This window comes from Aythya fuligula, chromosome 14 (assembly GCF_009819795.1).
Source record: "Aythya fuligula isolate bAytFul2 chromosome 14, bAytFul2.pri, whole genome shotgun sequence".
Taxonomy (NCBI): Eukaryota; Metazoa; Chordata; class Aves; order Anseriformes; family Anatidae; genus Aythya; species Aythya fuligula.
Genome location: NC_045572.1, coordinates 14,102,245 through 14,118,944, shown reverse-complemented (window position 1 = coordinate 14,118,944; position 16,700 = coordinate 14,102,245). Strand labels below are relative to the sequence as shown.

Here is a 16,700-nt window from a genome sequence, read left to right as displayed (position 1 = left end):
ATTTTGGGGTAACACCACCCCTCTGCCCTAGAGATGGGAAGAAGGAGGCTCGGAGGGTGCCCGCGGAGGGCTGGGCTGTTTGTGCAGGGCGACACGGGGCTGGGGCAGCCGTAACAAGCTGCCACCAGCCTGCCCCCGTGGGACACTTCTCCCTAGGTGGATCCGGAGGGAAAAGGCTGATTCAGATGGCATGGGCACGAAAGGCAAACAAAGCATCGCTGCCCCGAGCAGGAAGGGCGAGGCTGGGACAGCGAGATATGGCCCCGGGCCACCAGCCCAGGCAGCTGGGCTCGGCTTTCCCCACGCATCCCAGGAGAGGGAGAAGGGATGGATAAGACCACGACAAGGAAAACCCAGCTCGGTGACTTCCCAAAAGCCTTTTTTATTATTTTTTTTTTTTTGAGGAAACTGCGAGTCTGTGAATAAAGGAGATGTTTGTTGGATTGTGCAGTTTGTTCCTTCCTCCTTCCCCCTGGGAATCCCAGGTAAATGTTAGCTCTCAAAGACCCGCTGTGCAAACACTGAGGTGCTTCACCAGCGCTGGGCTTTGCAGAAATGTCTCTATGCCCGCGATCTCTTTCCTTTTGGGGAAATTATTCAGGAGTGTTTGAAGGACTGTAGAAACAGGACCTCCAGTAGGTTTTGGGGAGATCTGGGGCCTTGGTTCCAGCCCTGTTCCCCTCCACAGCCCCAGAGCCACCTGCTGAGCCTTACAGCTGAGCAAAGCTGGGGACATTTCTCACCGCAGCAGTGGGTGAAGGAGCCAGAAATCAGCTCCTTGCCTCCTCACTGGGGATTTGGCTGAGCACAAGGGGGAAAAGCCCCCTTTACCTTTGCTTTTGGGGCTGTAGGGTCCCACTGACAGCTCTCCAGCAACACCTGACCCTGGGGACGGGAGCTGTGCTTCAGTGCTGGGGACAGCACTGGGGACTGTTGTCCCCACTGGGACCTGCCCCAGGCTCACTGGGATGCACTGGTCCTGCCCAAAGGGACCGAGGGCTGCTGAGCATCCCCTGCCCTGGGCTCTGGGCTCTGTGACAGCACGGCCACGAGGCACTTTGGAGCTGCTCAGGCTCCAGCTGCGCCCTGCCAGAAGGAAAACCAGCGTGGGGCCAGCCAGAAAGCTGCTGGGAGCTTCTGGCACTTGCTCAGCTGCCACCACCCCCTGGGACATGTGGGAGCACCGGGCGCCCAGCAGCAGGGCACCCATGGGACCTGACACATCCGTGGCATGCGTAAAGCAGCACCCACTCCTCCTCGCTGCCCTGGCAGGGGCTGAGGGCTTGAACTCCCCCCCATCAGGGGCTCATTTGACAGACAGCCCTTCCCCAGCCTGCCAAGAGCCGTCCCCTCCCTCCCTGCCTGCTCAGCACGCAGCCATCCCCAACTCCAGGCAAAACCTTTGCCGCCAGCTCCTCTCCCGCGGGGCCGTGTCCCCCCGTGCCCCCCGCCTCCATCGGCGGCGCCGGGAGGAGCTCGGCACCCCTCCCTGCCCGCCATCGCTTCGCCCTCTCCCTCTTCTCCCTCCCTGCCTCCGGAGAGGCCGTCTGGTCTGCGGAGCCGGAGAGAACAAGTGTCGGAGCGGGGAGCGCATAGCAACAGGATTGGGGGATGAAGAAGATTCGGCAGCAGCATCTCCGCAAGGTGAGAGCCGCTCACGGTGCTCAGGGAGCGCGGGCAGCGGGGGCTGGCACCCATGGGTGCACGGCTCGGCCCTGGCACCCCACGCACGGATTGCAAACGGGGAGGATTTGGGGCATCCCGATCGTTTTTTCAGGACCTGTTGCCTGCTCGGAGGGATGCTTCTCCCATCCCTGCCCTGCCTGCAGGTGATTCATGGCCAGGCTGCCCCGGGGGGCTGCGGGTGGGTGCTCAGCACCAGCTCCCCGTGGTGCTGCTCCTGGGGATGCTGCTCCCGACAGCCTGGGGCTGCCCGGGCACGAGGAGGTTGGGGGTGCTCGGGAGGGTTTGGGGTGTCCCCCCTCCATGGGGTGAGTACATGGGGCTGGGCAGTGCCTCTCCCACCCGCATCTGGGGAAGGGGGATCCCCCTCCTCCGCAGGGTTTATAGGGGTCGGGGTGGTGCTGCACCCTGAACTCCCCTCGTGCCCCCTGTGGGTTGGCAGAGCTGGAAATCCTGCTGGGAACCCTTTTTAAAGGCAGCTTTCAGGCTTCCCCCGTGCCAGGCTCTGCCTCCACTCCTGCTTTACTCGGTGGGTCCCCAGCTGCCCCTGCACCAGGGGCCGAGCCCCTCCTTGTCCCCAGGTCCCGTGGGGGGACACGCTGCTGCTGCCAGCGGCTCCGCGCTCCCTGGAGCATCCCGGGCACCCTGGGTGCCACGAATCCCTCGGGCTCTGCCTTTCTCCTCTTTGCTCTGCCAGCCCCTGCCTGCTGAAGGCAAAGTGAGGAGGGCTCCAACCTGTTCCCAGCCTTCAGGGATGAGAGCCCAGCAGAGCTGTGTCCCTGCCAGGAAATTCCTAGGACCAGCCCTGGCCTGGTGCAAGCCAGCAGCCTGAGGTTGCCTACCTGTCCCCGGTGCTGTTTGGAGGCAGCTCTTTCCTCTCTGCCCTACAAATTGCTTATTCAGCTCACTTGGTGACTGCAAGGTCCATTAAAAGTTCCCTTTGCCCCTTTGAAAGGTTTTCCGAGACACTTGAAAGAATTCCTCTGCCGCTGGTGATCCCGTTTAACATTTTTTCAGGATTTCGTTTAGTCCCACAGGGATCAGCTGGGATGAGCAGCAGATGTCTCGGGTCATTTCCCCCACTGCTGCTGCTGCTCGGGGCCCTGCTGCCCCTCGCTCCCCAAACCCCCTCTTGCTGACAGCGGGCGGGGGTCTCTCATCCCCCTCCCACCACCGGGCACTGCAGGACGCCGTGTCCGAGCTGGGCAGGGGCTTCCTGAGCTGATGGAGCCGTTTGCACATCCCCGGGCCCCCCGCAGCCCCCTTCTCCCAGCGTCTGCTTCCCACCTGTGAGCCGGGAGGTCCAAGCCTCCCCAGACATCTTTAGGGCACGCGGAGATTCCTCCTTAGCAGAGATCCTTCTGGGGCCCTAAGGATGCCGCGTTTGCTTTTGCATAAGAGCATTTCCAGAAGAGCCCAGTGGCTGTTGTTTGAAGCGAGTGCTTGTTTGCTTGGAGGGTTATTTGGTGAGGGTGGGGGACAGGGCAGGAGCCCGGCTTTGGGCTGCCCCATCCCAGCCTTTGCCCCCTGCTGGGGTCCTGGGGGGCACCCAGTGGGTGTCACCGGAGCTGTGCACGCTCCCCATGCTCCGGACATCCCTGCAATGAGTTTGTTTCGGCCTCAGCCACCTGTGGCCACCGAAAGCAAGGCTCACTCCCTCTCCTGGCTTGCTCCATGACCCCAGAGCTGGGGCACGCAGGGCGAGCACAGCCCCCGGGGCTCTTCCCACCGCTCAGACTCAGATTTATTGCACTTCCTAAGCGATTCTGCATCCTAATTAATTTTTTTTTTGGTGGCTTTTATTTCTGTTCTTAAAGAGATGAACACGCACCTCCAACTAATCCGAAGTGACTCACGCCTCACAGACGCGCTGTGCTCGCACGGAGCCGCAGGGGAGAAATCTGCCTTCGGGTGGCATCTCTCCCAGCTCGGCGCTCGCGGACAAAACAGCCCCACGCTGCCAAGTACGAGTTTAGGCAAAACACGATGAAAAAAACAGCTCGAATCTGGCTGCCTTTCTAGATCCAGCCCTGTGCCAGCTGAGTGTGGTAGCGGCTTCGGCAAAGCGGCTTGCGGGGAAATAATTAGCGCGGGGAAATTTCCTCGGGGAAGCCAGCTCTCGTCCTCCTCGGGGCTGGAGAGCTCCTTCTCCTCGGTGACCTTTGCTTGGCTGGGAGCATCTCGTGGCGGTGCCGTGCAGGGGGAGGATGCTGTTGCCAAGGGAGCTGTTGGTCCCCGTCTGTTGGTAGCCGCGAGACGGGAGCGCGGTCTGGAAGATGGCAGCGTGGAAAGCGCTAGAGCATCAGAAGGAAAAGCCCCGTTAGGACACGGGCTGAAAGGGAGCCTAAAAAAAAAAAGGGCCTGAAACCGAGGCGCTGCGTGAGGTTTCCACCTGAATCAGCACGGCGTGAGGCTCGCTGTTATTTGGGGCAGAGACGGGCTGGAATCCTTAAATACCACATTGTGTAATTTATTTTAAGTCTAATAGACCAGGTTTTAGTGACGGGGGCGTCCGGCCATCCCTGTCACCCCTCTGCCCTCCTGGCAGGGCCCTCGGTGAAAGCAGGGCTCGGCAGCTGGCACATCCAGGAGCGATGCTGCAGGGCCGTTTGTCCATCACAAGCACAGGTCTCTGCAGGTGCTGTGCTAATTAGCAGCACGGCCACGTTTTGGGGGAGTAGCTACGTCGGAGAGCCCCGTTAAGGCACTGCAGGAGGGCTGCCAGGTGGCAGGGAGGTTTTGTAGCTCCAGCATTATATTTGGGTCGCGGTTTCACTTTGCAGCCTGTGTTTCTGATGCTTTTCCTCAGGCCTTTGCCCTGTGATGGTGACATCCAGCAGGGATGGGCATTTAGGGGTGGCTTCTGCAGGGTTTTGGTGCGAGGCCTTTGCTCGGGTTGAGCGTTTCAGGCTGGTTTGGGGAAGTTTCCTGCCCCTCGAGGGGTCTGCGAGCGGTGCTGGGGGGAGCACGCAGCCATCACCATCACTGCTCCGCTCCTGTCTCCATGGGAACTGGCAGCAGCATCCCCAGGGCTGGCCGGAGAGCAGCAGGAGGAGGAGGAGGAAGAAGAGGAGGAGGAAGGCACTGTGCCACCTTGTCCTGTGGCAGGGAGCGTGCTGGGCTCTGCTCCCCAGCCCGCGCTCATCCCCTGGGGGATGGAGGTCTGCGTGCAGGGGGACGCACAGCTCCTGGCTGATCTCTCCAAATCCACACCCCTGCCCCTCAGCCTCACCCCATGGGCTCATTCCCTAGGATCCTTTGACCTCAGAGACACGGAGACAGATGCTTTTTTCCCACTGGGATGCCACAAGAAAGGGGAGGCTCCCAGACAGGCATCCTCCTGCCCTGTCCCCCTGGTGTCCTTTTGCTTCATGGAAACTGCACCCAGCGGGCCTCCTGGCAGGGGTGAGCCACGTGCAGTGACACAGGGACACAGGGACACGACCCTCATCCTACCCCTTTGCTTTTCCCACACGCACAAACCCCAGGGAGCCCTCCTGGTGCATCTTCCATGCCACAGGACCCGCACCTGAGGCAGCCAGAGGGAGATTTGGGGTTACCCAGCCTCACCCCTTCCCTCCACCCCTGGGTGCCCTCTCCCATCCCCTGCTCCCTCTCTCTTCCAGCCGGTGACACCGGAGCTCCTGGTGAGCCCCAGCAGCCCGGACGGGGACCTGGGCTCCGAGTGCCCTGAGGACAGAGGGAACTGGACGGGCCGCCTGGATTTCCTCCTCTCCTGCATCGGGTACTGCGTGGGGCTCGGCAACGTCTGGAGGTTCCCCTACAGGGCTTACACCAACGGAGGAGGTACTGCTCATCCTGCCATCCGCATCTCCCCCTCGCTGGGCTGGGCTGGTGGGATGTGACCCCGAATGGACGCCCCCTTCCCCACCTTGGGGCTGGGAAGCAGTGCTGGCTGCTGTGTGCTGAAGGATGGAGGGATCAGGATTTGCTTCCAGCCTCCTCCTCCTGCCCCTGAGCTTGCTGCAGGGCTGTAGGGTCAGCCTGCACCCCGGTGTGGATGGGGCTCACCTGCGAGTCGCCACATGGTGGCACGGAGATGTCCCCAGAGCTCCGTGCTGCACGTGAGCATCCACCAGCCGAGCATCCCCTTTGGTTCTGGTGTCTTCCCCCGGTGTCCTGCAGGACCCCAAGGGCCCGGCAAACACTTTCCAGGCACCACAGGAGGGGCAGGAGCCCTTTGCAATGCAAGAACCCAGCGGCGACGGCACAAAATGCTCGGTGCACGCTTCCCAGAGCAGCTGCTTGCCACTTGCAATAATAACCGGAGGATTTTGTGGCAGTTGTGAAAGATCCAAGGAGGAAAAAGTGTCTGTGTGTGGGGGGAAAAACGAGGCAAGGCGTGATCACAGCCCCTTCCCCTGCACTAAGGGCAGGTTGCCCTGGGGATGTGGGGCTGGGGTGGGCGACAGTGCGGGGGGCTGCGTGCTGCCCCTTGCTGCCCCGTTAATATTCCTCGTGAGGAAGGCAGTGGGAGGTTGTGGCAAGAAAGATTTCCTTCCAAATCTTTGCTTTAGGTGTTGGCTCTGTGTTAATTTTAGTTGTTTGTTTGTTGTTTTCTGTATTTTTTTTTTTTTTTTTCTTTTCACTTCTCGCAGGAGCTTTCCTGGTTCCTTACTTCATCATGCTGGCCATCTGCGGGATCCCCATCTTCTTCATGGAGCTGTCGCTGGGGCAGTTCTCCAGCCTGGGGCCGCTGGCTGTCTGGAAGATCAGCCCTCTCTTTAAAGGTGCGTGCGTGGAACCCACAGCCTCTGCCGGGCTCCTGCCCAAGGAGGACGTGGACCAGCAGTGTCGGCCCCAAATCCCAAATCCTCCAAGCTCCCGTTAGCAGCAGAGGTTAAGCCCTGGGGGAAGGTGGAGCAGGCTGGACTTCTGGGTTGGTCATTGCAGTAGGTGCCAGCTGTGTGTAAGATCTTCCAGTCTGCAGAGGCTCTGGATGCGATGATCAGCTCTAGAAATTCCCTGAAAGCAATTAAACCAGCCAGTGTGCAAAATACAGCATGGAAGCTGCGCAGTGGCTGTTGAAGACAAAGGTAAGAGGCAGAGACCTTCAGGAAAAGGTCGGCCCCAACGCTTTTACTCCTGACACGGAGCTGGAGTGAAACCCTGCGTAAAATGCAACAGGTCAACAATTTGGGCATGTTTGGGGGCACGGAGGGGTTCCCCCAGGAGGGGAACCTCTGGCCCAGAGCTGGTTAACCACCGGGCTGCTGCAACCCAGAGTGTGCCCCTGGTCGTGGAAGTGCTCCGACGCGGAGAGATGGCTCACTCCTTCTTTACCCTCTCCTTCCTCCAGGCGTTGGCATGGGCACGATCCTCATCGTCTCCCTGGTGGCCATTTACTACAATATGATCATTGCTTACGTTCTCTTCTACCTCTTTGCATCCCTCACAAGCGACTTGCCCTGGCAGCACTGCGGCAACTGGTGGAACACCGAGCTGTGCCTGGACCACCACGTCCTCAAGGCGGGGAATGCCACCTTCCCCGTCAACACCTCCAACACCGTCAGCCCCAGCGAGGAGTACTGGAGGTACCGAGCCTGGCCCCACGTGGGGACGGGGTGGGTGTCCCTCCGGGGACGGCACGGGGACAAACTGGGGGCGAAGGGGCTGTGCTGAGCAGCTCGTGGGCGCCCGCGCTTGTGGGCGCAGCGATGGGACCCCTCTGTCTGCGTTCGGTGATATCCCAGATTGATCATCAGGATCGTGTCTCTGGCATGTGGGGGGTGTCCGTGATTTAGTGCTGCTTTGCTGGCCTGTAGGTGTGCTAGAAATGCACACCCATGGGCATGAAATGCAGCCCATGGGCAGACCGGCTGGGAGTTGCTCTCAACCAGTTTTCCCCTCTGGGCTTTTCAGTGCATGGATAAGTCCCACCGAGTGCTGCCTTTCTCCCTGGCATCTCCTTCTTGTTGCTCTCTCACTGCTGGTGTTGCTGGCATGGCCATTATTTGTAGCAGAAGCATCCCTGGGATCAGAGAGGGTCTCTGGCACTCGGTGGATGAGCCGTGGCCGCTCACCATCGGCTCTCCTTTGGCCCTAGCCGCTATGTTCTGCACATCCAAGGGAGCTCTGGGATCGGGGATCCCGGGAGGATCCGCTGGAACCTGTGTCTGTGCCTGCTCCTTTCCTGGACCATCGTGTACCTGTGCATCTTAAAGGGAGTCAAATCCTCCGGCAAGGTAAGGGCTGGGTGGTCCCGTTGGGGACCTACAGCCATGCCCACCCCTGTCTGCATCTCCCTGTGCACGTGGGGAAGTGAGACCTGTGCGCACAGCAGCAGGACACAGCCTGATTTGGGCACAGCTCGCACACCCAGACACTGGTGCTGCTGGCCCTGCTGCGTCCCGAGGACCCTGACACTGCAGAGGGGTGCTGGGGTGTCCCGTCCCGGGATGGGGCTACAGGGGATGAGGTGCTGGGTGCTGCCCCCAGCTCCCCAGCCGCCCCCGTGCTCCCGCAGGTCGTGTACTTCACCGCCACCTTCCCCTACCTCATCCTGGTGATGCTGCTCGTTCGCGGCGTGACGCTGGAGGGGGCCTGGAAGGGGATCCGCTTTTACCTCACGCCCCAGTTTGACCACTTGCTGTCTTCCAAGGTGAGCAGGGTTTTCTGCAGTCTGCCCAAGACACAAAGCCAGACCTCCTCCTGCCCCCTCCAGCACGCTCCCACAGCTCCCTCTCTCTCCACCTTACTTGGGTGGCTTTTCTGGCTGCCCCCTGACCCAAAGTCCTCAGGGGGCTTCCCAAACCTTGCTCTGCTCAGCTCCGTTTCCCCCCCCCAGGTGTGGATTGAGGCAGCCCTGCAGATTTTCTACTCCCTGGGGGTAGGCTTTGGGGGCCTGCTCACCTTCGCCTCGTACAACACCTTCCATCAGAACATCTACAGGTGGGAGCCAGATACCCTCTGCTAAAAATTGTAGGTGGGGAGCCTCGAAAGCCTCTGCTGATGGGTTATCAAGGGGAGGGTTCAAGGGGAGCAGGAGCTGCACAGGGTCATGCTGCAGTGCTCCTTGCAGACACCAGGCAGCTCACCCAGGCTGCGGGGGGATTCGAGGGTTTGGTGGAAGAAAAATCTCCTAAATGTCAAGAGACAGCAGCTGGTGCGGGAGTTTTGGGCTGCAGGTGCTGGTGGCTGGGGGTGTGTGAGGCTGCAGCTGGGCCTGCTGGGCCTGCCCCCAGCACCACCAGTAAAAGGGGGACTTTGGGTGCGGCACATCTGGGCATCTTTCCCCTTCTCCTGGGGAAAAACAAGCTTGGCAGGAGCCCCACGATGTGACCCATGTCATTAGACACAGGTCCTGCTGCCCCTGGGAAGTACCAGCCTGGTGCGGGATAGGGAAAGGCAGGTTGAGAGCATTTGCTTTCTCCTCCCTAGGGACACCTTCATAGTCACCCTGGGCAACGCCGTCACCAGCATCCTGGCAGGGTTTGCCATCTTCTCCGTTCTGGGATACATGTCCCAGGAGCTCGGGGTCCCTGTCAACCAAGTGGCCAAAGCAGGTGAGGCTGAAGAGGAGCCTTCCTCCCTCACCCTCTGCCTGGGGCAGCCGGGGCTGGGAAGGGGAGGTGTGGGGCAGCTCCCCCATCTCCATCTCCATCTCCATCTCCATCTCCATCTCCATCTCCATCTCCATCTCCATCTCCATCTCCATCTCCATCTCCCGTGGCATCTCCAGCTGCCAGAGCAAGGACCTGGGATGGGAAATTCCTCCTCTGCCTGCATTTCCCTCCCTGGCTGCCTTCCTGGAGAAGCCGCAGGCTCCCAGTGCCCTCCTGTACCTGGATTTTGGGGAGGTGCCCGACAAACCCTTTTTACCCCACTGCCCTTTGCCTCCCCTAGGTCCTGGGCTGGCTTTTGTGGTGTACCCCCAGGCCATGACGATGCTCCCCCTGTCTCCGTTCTGGTCCTTCCTCTTCTTCTTCATGCTGCTAACCTTAGGCCTGGACAGCCAGGTGAGAGCAGAGCCCCCCGAGCCAGCGGTGGCACCAGGCAGCCCTGGGGGGGCTCAGGGGTCCCTCTTGTCCTTTCCGTGCAGTTTGCCTTCATGGAGACCATCGTGACGGCAGTGACGGACGAATTTCCCTACTACCTGCGGCCAAAGAAAGCTTCTTTCTCGGCTGTCATCTGCATTGCCCTCTTCCTGATGGGGCTGATCCTCACCACAGAGGTGAGGCGTGGGGATGGGTACATCAGGGATAAGGAGGGGCTCGTTTTAGGGAACGCTTAGGGCAGCAGCCAAGTTTGCAGAGACACCAGCTAACAAGGTGGGAGAGGGATGATTGATGAGCCTGGGCTCCCTGGGGATGTGAGGTCCCCCAGGGGGTAGCAGGGCACAATTCTTGCCCCTGCACCAACCCAGAAGAGGAGCGGTGTCCCCTGAGGGTACCTGATTGCTGTCTTCTCCACCGCCCACGTGGGGCAGAGCGGCCACGTGCTTGTGGGGCAGGAGGATGTGGGTTTATGGGGACGCTGGTCCCGGCGATGCCAGCCACTGGTGCCTTGTTCCACAGGGCGGGATGTACTGGCTGGTCCTACTGGATGACTACAGCGCCGGCTTTGGGCTCATGGTGGTGGTGATCGCCACCTGCCTGGTGGTGACACGTGTCTATGGTACGGGGTCTGTCCCCAGGGGGGCACAGGGCATGGCGGGCTGTCTGCCAGCCTGCTGCGGGCACCCGGCTGTGGGGCAGAGCTGAGCCCTTGTCCCTCTCCTTCCCCCAGGCATAAAGAGGTTCTGCCGAGACATCCACATGATGCTGGGCTTCAAACCAGGGCCTTACTTCAGGGCATGCTGGATGGTCCTGTCCCCGGCCACGATGATGGTAACCGCTGGGCTCGCGGTGCTGCGTGGTGCCAGCACCCCTGGGTGACCTCCCCTTGTGCCACATCGCTCCGCCGGCCTCTCCTGCTGGCCTCCACCTTGCCCGGGGACCATCCTGCTCCTGCTGGGAGGTCTCCGTGGGTTTGAGACCTCCCGAGGGCTCTGTGCTGACTTTGCCTCCCCCCCCGCAGGCGCTGCTGGTGTACAACATCATCAAGTACCAGCCCTCCGAGTACGGCGCCTACCGCTTCCCCGCCTGGGCCGAGGCCTTGGGCATCCTCATGGGGCTCTTCTCCTGCCTGATGATTCCCGCGGGCATGCTGGTGGCCGTGCTCCGAGAAGAGGGGACGCTGTGGGAGGTAGGAGGCCCCAGAGCACCCCAGAAATGTTGGGGGGGTCATCCCAAGCCTAGCCGGGGCTCTCCAGCAGCTTGCTGCCTGTGGGGTGCAAAGATGGGGTCCCTCGTGTGGGGTGGGCATGGGTGTGAGGGGCTCTGTTTTGGAGGAGCCAAGGCAGAGCAAGGAGGCAGCAGTATGGGGGCACCCCAGGCACCATGGGGGGGTTCCTCTGCTGAAAGGCTTGGTCCTGGGATGCGCCATGGAGCCACTGGCTGCTTGCAGCCTCCCCAGCTCACTTGGCTTTGCTGCTCTCCCCGGGCTGCTCCCCGCAGTGCCGCAGAGCTTGCTGCCCTCCCCAGGCTGCAGCCCTCGCAGGCAGGAGCTGGGCCACGGTGACACGGCCAGGAGCCACCTAGCTGCACGCTGTCCCCTCACCTAGGGGGATCAACAGCCCCCAGCCCCTACAAGCCCTCCCCACCACCCCCTGCAGACCAGGACACCTCCCCAAACCACGGCAGGGCGCCGATACGGAGCTGCCTTCCCCCAAATCCCCATCCCACCCACACCAGGGGCTCTGCCCATCTCGTGGGAGGGATGGAGGTGACAGCAGGGATTGTAGTGATGTGCGCCCTGCTCCCTCTGCCCGTCCCCTCGCAGCGTTTCCAGCAAGCCAGCCGCCCCACCATGGACTGGGGCCCGTCGCTGGAGGAGAACCGCACGGGTGCCTACGTGGCCAGCCTGGCCGGCAGCCAGTCCCCCAAGCCGCTGATGGTCCACATGCGCAAATACGGGGGCATCACCAGCTACGAGAACACGGCCGTCGAGGTGGACCGGGAGATCGAGGAGGAGGAGGAGGAGGAGGAGTCCATGATGTGAGGGGACCCCCATGGGATGCGGGGCTCGCCCCCCGGCTTTGCACTGGTTGCACTTCGGCACTTCAGGCCGGCTCGGGGCAGCGGGGGGGGTTTTGGGGAGCTGCTGCCCCTGTTGGCCCCCCTGCCACCATCCCGGCCCCCCCAAGGTGTTAGTGTCAGTGTCGCGAGTCCGTGCATTCGTGTGATGGTGTCTGTGTAGGTGACCGGGCTGCCCCGATCCCCCCAGCCCCAGCCCAGTTTCTGGGTGCAGGGATGCTGGGTGCAGGGGCAGCAGCCCGCTGAGTTTGTCCGTTCTCTGCTAACGTGTATTTAGCTCCAGTACCCCACAAAGAGGTGTAAGGAAGGATTTTGGTATCCTCCATGCCCTGAGGAAGGCGTGTGTCAGTGCTCTCAGAGGTACTCCAGCAAAACCGGGGCGCGTCGGTGTCCTGCTGATGAAACCTGCCCTAATAAATGAGCAGTCAAAAAAGAGTAAGAACTGAAAAAATGCTTCCTAAACAAGCTGGCTGGGGGTATTCTGAGCTTGTAGGTCCCCATGCTGGTAGGGCTGGAAAAGCTGAAGGGTGGGAAGAGGCTGAGTGACCCCCACAGACGCAGGAGATCATGGACAGGTCTCAGCTGGCCCCAGTGCCAAAGGAGGACCCATGTCCATCCCTGGGGGTATCCAAGGGATGTCCCCAGCCCTGGGTGCTGCTCGGGGCTGGGGGGGAGCTGCTGTAGCTCCTCTGCTGCCCAGGGGAAGGTGAAGGGCTGGGTTTTGATGCCCAGGTGGGATTTTGGGGTAGCTGCTGGTCTGGAGGGTGTTGGGGAGCTTGTGGGTGCTCAGCCCTGATGCTGCCAGTCCCCATCGCCCTGCTGCTGTGTGTGCCTTCCCCATGTGCCATCAGTTCTGCATTAAAAAGCAGTGTGTGACACAGCCTGTGAGTTATTTGGAGGGCAAGAAAGGGGCAGTGGGATGCTGCCTCCCCCAGCGTGCCTCCTGCCAGGGAGAGGAGCTGACGTGGGAGCAGGAAGGGCACAACCAGGGGGGCTGCCGGGCATGGGGGGCACAGACCCCCAGGGCTTTGTCCTGCACATCGCCATCCTGGTCAGGTAAGTGCCAAAACCCAGGATAAACAGAAAAAAAAAATTGGGATTATGCTGGGATTATGCCCTGATTCTCTCCGGGTTACTAACTCCAGGGCGAACCCTGGCACAAGGCTTCTCCAGCACGGCCGTGTCACCACGGCACCCACGCAGAGCTACCCACGTCCCCATGCTGGGGATGCTGAGCACACCCCAGAGCCCCTCCTGACAGATTTTGGCCCTATTTTTCCCCCTCGGATCCCTTCTCTGGGCCTGGGGAGCTCTGGCAGTGCGACCGTGCCGCAAAGCACCCCCGCTAGTCCCCGGGTTAATGATTAGAGGCCGGCCATAAAAGCATCGCTGAAGGAAAGTTCAGGCTGTGGCGGCTGGGGAGCGGGGAGGGCCTGCCATAAACATTTATGGCCCCAATGAATCCCTCGCTCTAACCTTGACACTATTTACAGAGCGGGAGGCCTCGGCAGGTCACGGCGCTGCCCAGCCATCGCCGCGGGTGCTGCATGCGGAGCCCGGGCTGGGGGGCACGGGCGGGGGTCTGCGGGGTGTGACGGAGCAGGGGATGGGCGTTTTGTGGGGTCACAGCGTGCCGCAGGCACCAGGTGAGGCTGAGAGAGGCATAATATGGATCTGGAGGCTCCTCGAGCTGAGCACCCTGCTCGCCTCTGCATGGCTCCAGTTTGGTTTCGTTCCCGCTGTGGTGTCCCCACTCCCCAAATTGCCCCTGCAAGCCCCTCAGCCGGCCTCCCCCTTGGTGGCCACCCCCGGATGGAGGCACAGCAGGAAGGATTGGGGCAGGGACACATCCCTTGTCCCACACAGGACCCTCCAGTGCCTGGGTATGGGGTGGCAGGGAGCCCCCTGCCCCTTGCCCCCTGCCCTCCCTATGCAGACAGCGGAGGCCACGTCCTCCGCAGCGGCCTTGTGCTGACACCTCGTGGGGCCACGGCTCCACTGCAGGCTGCAGAGCCGTGCCGAGCCGCGCTGAGCCGTGCCAAGCTGTGCCAAGATGTGCCAAGATGTGCCAAGTTGTGCCAAGCTGTGTCCCGGCACCAGGGATGCTCCAGCTTCCTCCAGCCTCCACCCCAGGCTTGCTCCGGGCCTCGAGATTTTGTGGTGGGGAGGCTGCGGGGCCCCGCAGTGAGGGAGAGCCACCCGTTTCCATGCTCAGAAGTTGGTAGCTATTTATTGCACTTCAACACCAAGAATTAAACCGACACTCGCCCTGCCCTCCCGCACCCGGCTGCTCCCCTTCCCTTCCCCTCCCGCCGCCCTCCCCGCCTCCAGCATCCGAGCGGAGCAGTGAGCCTCCTGTTCACAGCCGCGGGTGCCGAAAAGAAAGGAAAAGGACACCAAAAAAAAACCCCATTCCCACCCCGACACCGGCCTGCTGAACCCGACACACGCCGCTCAACGGATCGAGGGCGCTGGCAAAAAGACGACGGCTTCGGCTGCAGCCCCACGGCCCCCCAGGCACGAGGGGACGGGCGGCTGTCCCTCCCCAGGGCCTGGGTTGGGTTACTTGACAAAGCCTGGTATACTCTGAATGATCATATATTATTATTATTAACTTTTTTTTTTTTTTTTGCAATCATCTTAAATAAATATTTCCATAGAGAATTCCTGTATGTATATTTATATTATATATATATTATATAAGAGAGACAGATCTCCTTTTTCTTTTTTTTTTTTTCTTAAACCACTGTTAACATTTTCCCTGTTCGTCCAAAAAAATGTTACAAAAGCCCTAAAGTTGTGCAACGGTTAGAAAAAAAGGGACAACAACCCAAAGCAGGAAGGAGCCGCTCCATAGAGCCCCCTCTATGCCCCCTCTCCTGCTCCCTGTCATCCTACAGGAGGGAAGGGGCTGGGAGCTGCTGGGTGGCCTCTGGGGACAAGTGGCACCGGGGCCACCGTCCCCTCCTCTGATGTGCCCAAGTCTGGGTTTCCCCGTGTGGTGTGGAGGGGCTGGGACCTGCACCTTTGGGAACGGACGGTGGCAAGGTGTGGGAGCATGATGCTTGCTCCAAAAGAGCTCTGCAGGCCATGAGATGTCCCACGGTGGCCATAAAGGGTTAGCCCAGCTCCTGGGGTGATCAGAGGAGATGGTTATGGGGTTTTCTGCTTGGTCCATGGGGCTCTCAGACATGGTCCTGCTGTTGGACGGTTCTTCTGGGGAGGTGAGCGCAGCCAGCTCCAACCTGTGGGTCTCTGTGGGGTCAGGAATTCATGGGGGGCAAAGGGAGAGGAGGCAGGTTTGGGGTCTGGTGGATGGAGCATTTATTCGGGAAGGGGGAAGACAGCTCTGTGCCTGGCTGGGGTGTGGAGAAGAGCACTTGCTCTCTCCAGCAAAGAGCAGAGGCCCTGGAGACGCCTCTCTCCTTCCAGCAAGACCTGAGAAATGAAGATGCTGCAGCTGGGCACAAAGTCAGGAAGGGAAAAGGGGCAGCTCCAACCCTACCCACGGCTCTGGGAGCCTGAGACCGTCATGACAAGCCCTCACACTGATAAATCCTGTGGCCTGCGAGACAGCAAAGGAGATCGGTTTGGAGGACTTGTGAATTTAGGTTGCCCCAGCTGGCCAGGCCCTTCAGGCTGTGTGTACGAGGGAGATAACGCAGCTGGGGTGGCATTGGGGCTGCTGGGGTGGCACTGGGGATGGTGCCAGCAGCAGCTGCAGCAGCCCTAGCTCAGTTGATGAATATTCAATTATTATTTTTATTTTTTTTTTCGGTTTTCCTGCAAGTTCTGGCAAAATCAGGAAGCGCAAAGGAAGACAGACAGGAGGTGTTTCACCATGGCTACTAAAAGCAAAGGGGGTGGTTTAGCAGTGCTCATTCGGAGATGCTCTGGGGATGCAGAAACCTGCTCCGGAGGACCAGGGCAAGGTGGGGAGAGAAACCAGGCAGAACAGACCCCTAAAGTGCCGGTGCTTAACGCTGCCACATCAGGCAGGTTGGGAAGTTGGGTCTTCCTTGGTCAGGCTTCAGCTCGACTGGAAGACTGGAAAGAGTTGAAACCCCAGACTCTGCTTCCCTTTGAGGGATCAGGAGCATTTTGGGTGTTGCAAGGACATCCAGGTGCCTCCAAAAGAACCTGCCCCCGGAGAGATGATGGTAGGGAAGCCCCAAGGAGGAGAAACCATCTCCAAAAGGACAGCTCAAAGCCTCCCTGGAACACAAGATGTTCTTCTCTAGCAGCAACCACCCAAAGAGGGCTCAAAGAAAGGAGATGGTGCCTACCCCAGCATCTCACCCGTCACCCCAGCACAGCCCTTTTTTCTGCCAGCAGCTCCAAAACCAGGCTGAGCCCCATGGCCCCACGCAGAGCCCTACCATGGCCTCCTCCTGCCTCTCAAATCCATCCCCAAAATGCTTCTGACGTTGGGAGGTGGATGAAGCACTCGCCACGCTGGAGAGGGGGAGAGAGGACTGTGAAAGAGCGGAGTCCTTCCTTTAAAAATGAAAAAAAAATCATCACTACACGACTACAGGAAGAAAATCGGGTCTGTAAAAACACCCCAACTCTACCTTAAACGCTAATCCTCTCCCTGAAAGGATTTCCCTGCTTTAGGGGCCAACTCGTGCAAGCCAGACTCGCTCCTAGCACAGGCCCACCAAGGGCACATGGACACGTTTGTGCCCATGGAAGTCCTGTCGGATTTCTCCCCCCAAAAAGGCATCTCCTATGGACACTGCCAGCAAGGATCGCAGCCCCTGCACAGCAGGACATGGCCAACACCTTTCTCAGCCTCTCACTGCCCCAACGCTTTGGGTTACTGCCCCTCCATCCAGTGGGAAATATTTTTGCAGTCTGCAAGGACGTGGCTGTGTTACACGAGGCAGCCATCCCTGCCTAGACAGAGAGCAAAGCACT

The 16,700-nt window shown here is 60.3% G+C and overlaps 1 protein-coding gene across 1 annotated transcript; it reads left to right on the top strand.

Annotated features, from left to right (window-relative positions):
- Nucleotides 1-1,611: 1,611 nt before the first annotated feature.
- Nucleotides 1,612-11,745, top strand: SLC6A7 (solute carrier family 6 member 7). The gene is made up of 14 exons (XM_032196949.1): nucleotides 1,612-1,644; nucleotides 5,310-5,490; nucleotides 6,303-6,434; nucleotides 7,004-7,238; nucleotides 7,751-7,889; nucleotides 8,171-8,305; nucleotides 8,492-8,595; nucleotides 9,085-9,209; nucleotides 9,550-9,662; nucleotides 9,746-9,877; nucleotides 10,221-10,320; nucleotides 10,432-10,532; nucleotides 10,723-10,890; nucleotides 11,527-11,745. Exons 1-14 carry the CDS (start codon nucleotides 1,612-1,614, stop codon nucleotides 11,743-11,745), a joined length of 1,917 nt encoding a protein of 638 aa, XP_032052840.1.
- Nucleotides 11,746-16,700: the final 4,955 nt, after the last annotated feature.

Bases quoted from the DNA above. Each gene is read 5' to 3' on its own strand.
- SLC6A7 (XM_032196949.1), top strand. From the start codon at position 1,612: ATGAAGAAGATTCGGCAGCAGCATCTCCGCAAG. The intron at 9,663-9,745 runs GTGAGAGCAGAG...CTTTCCGTGCAG, and splicing joins CCTTAGGCCTGGACAGCCAG to TTTGCCTTCATGGAGACCAT. The intron at 10,533-10,722 runs GTAACCGCTGGG...CCCCCCCCGCAG, and splicing joins TGTCCCCGGCCACGATGATG to GCGCTGCTGGTGTACAACAT.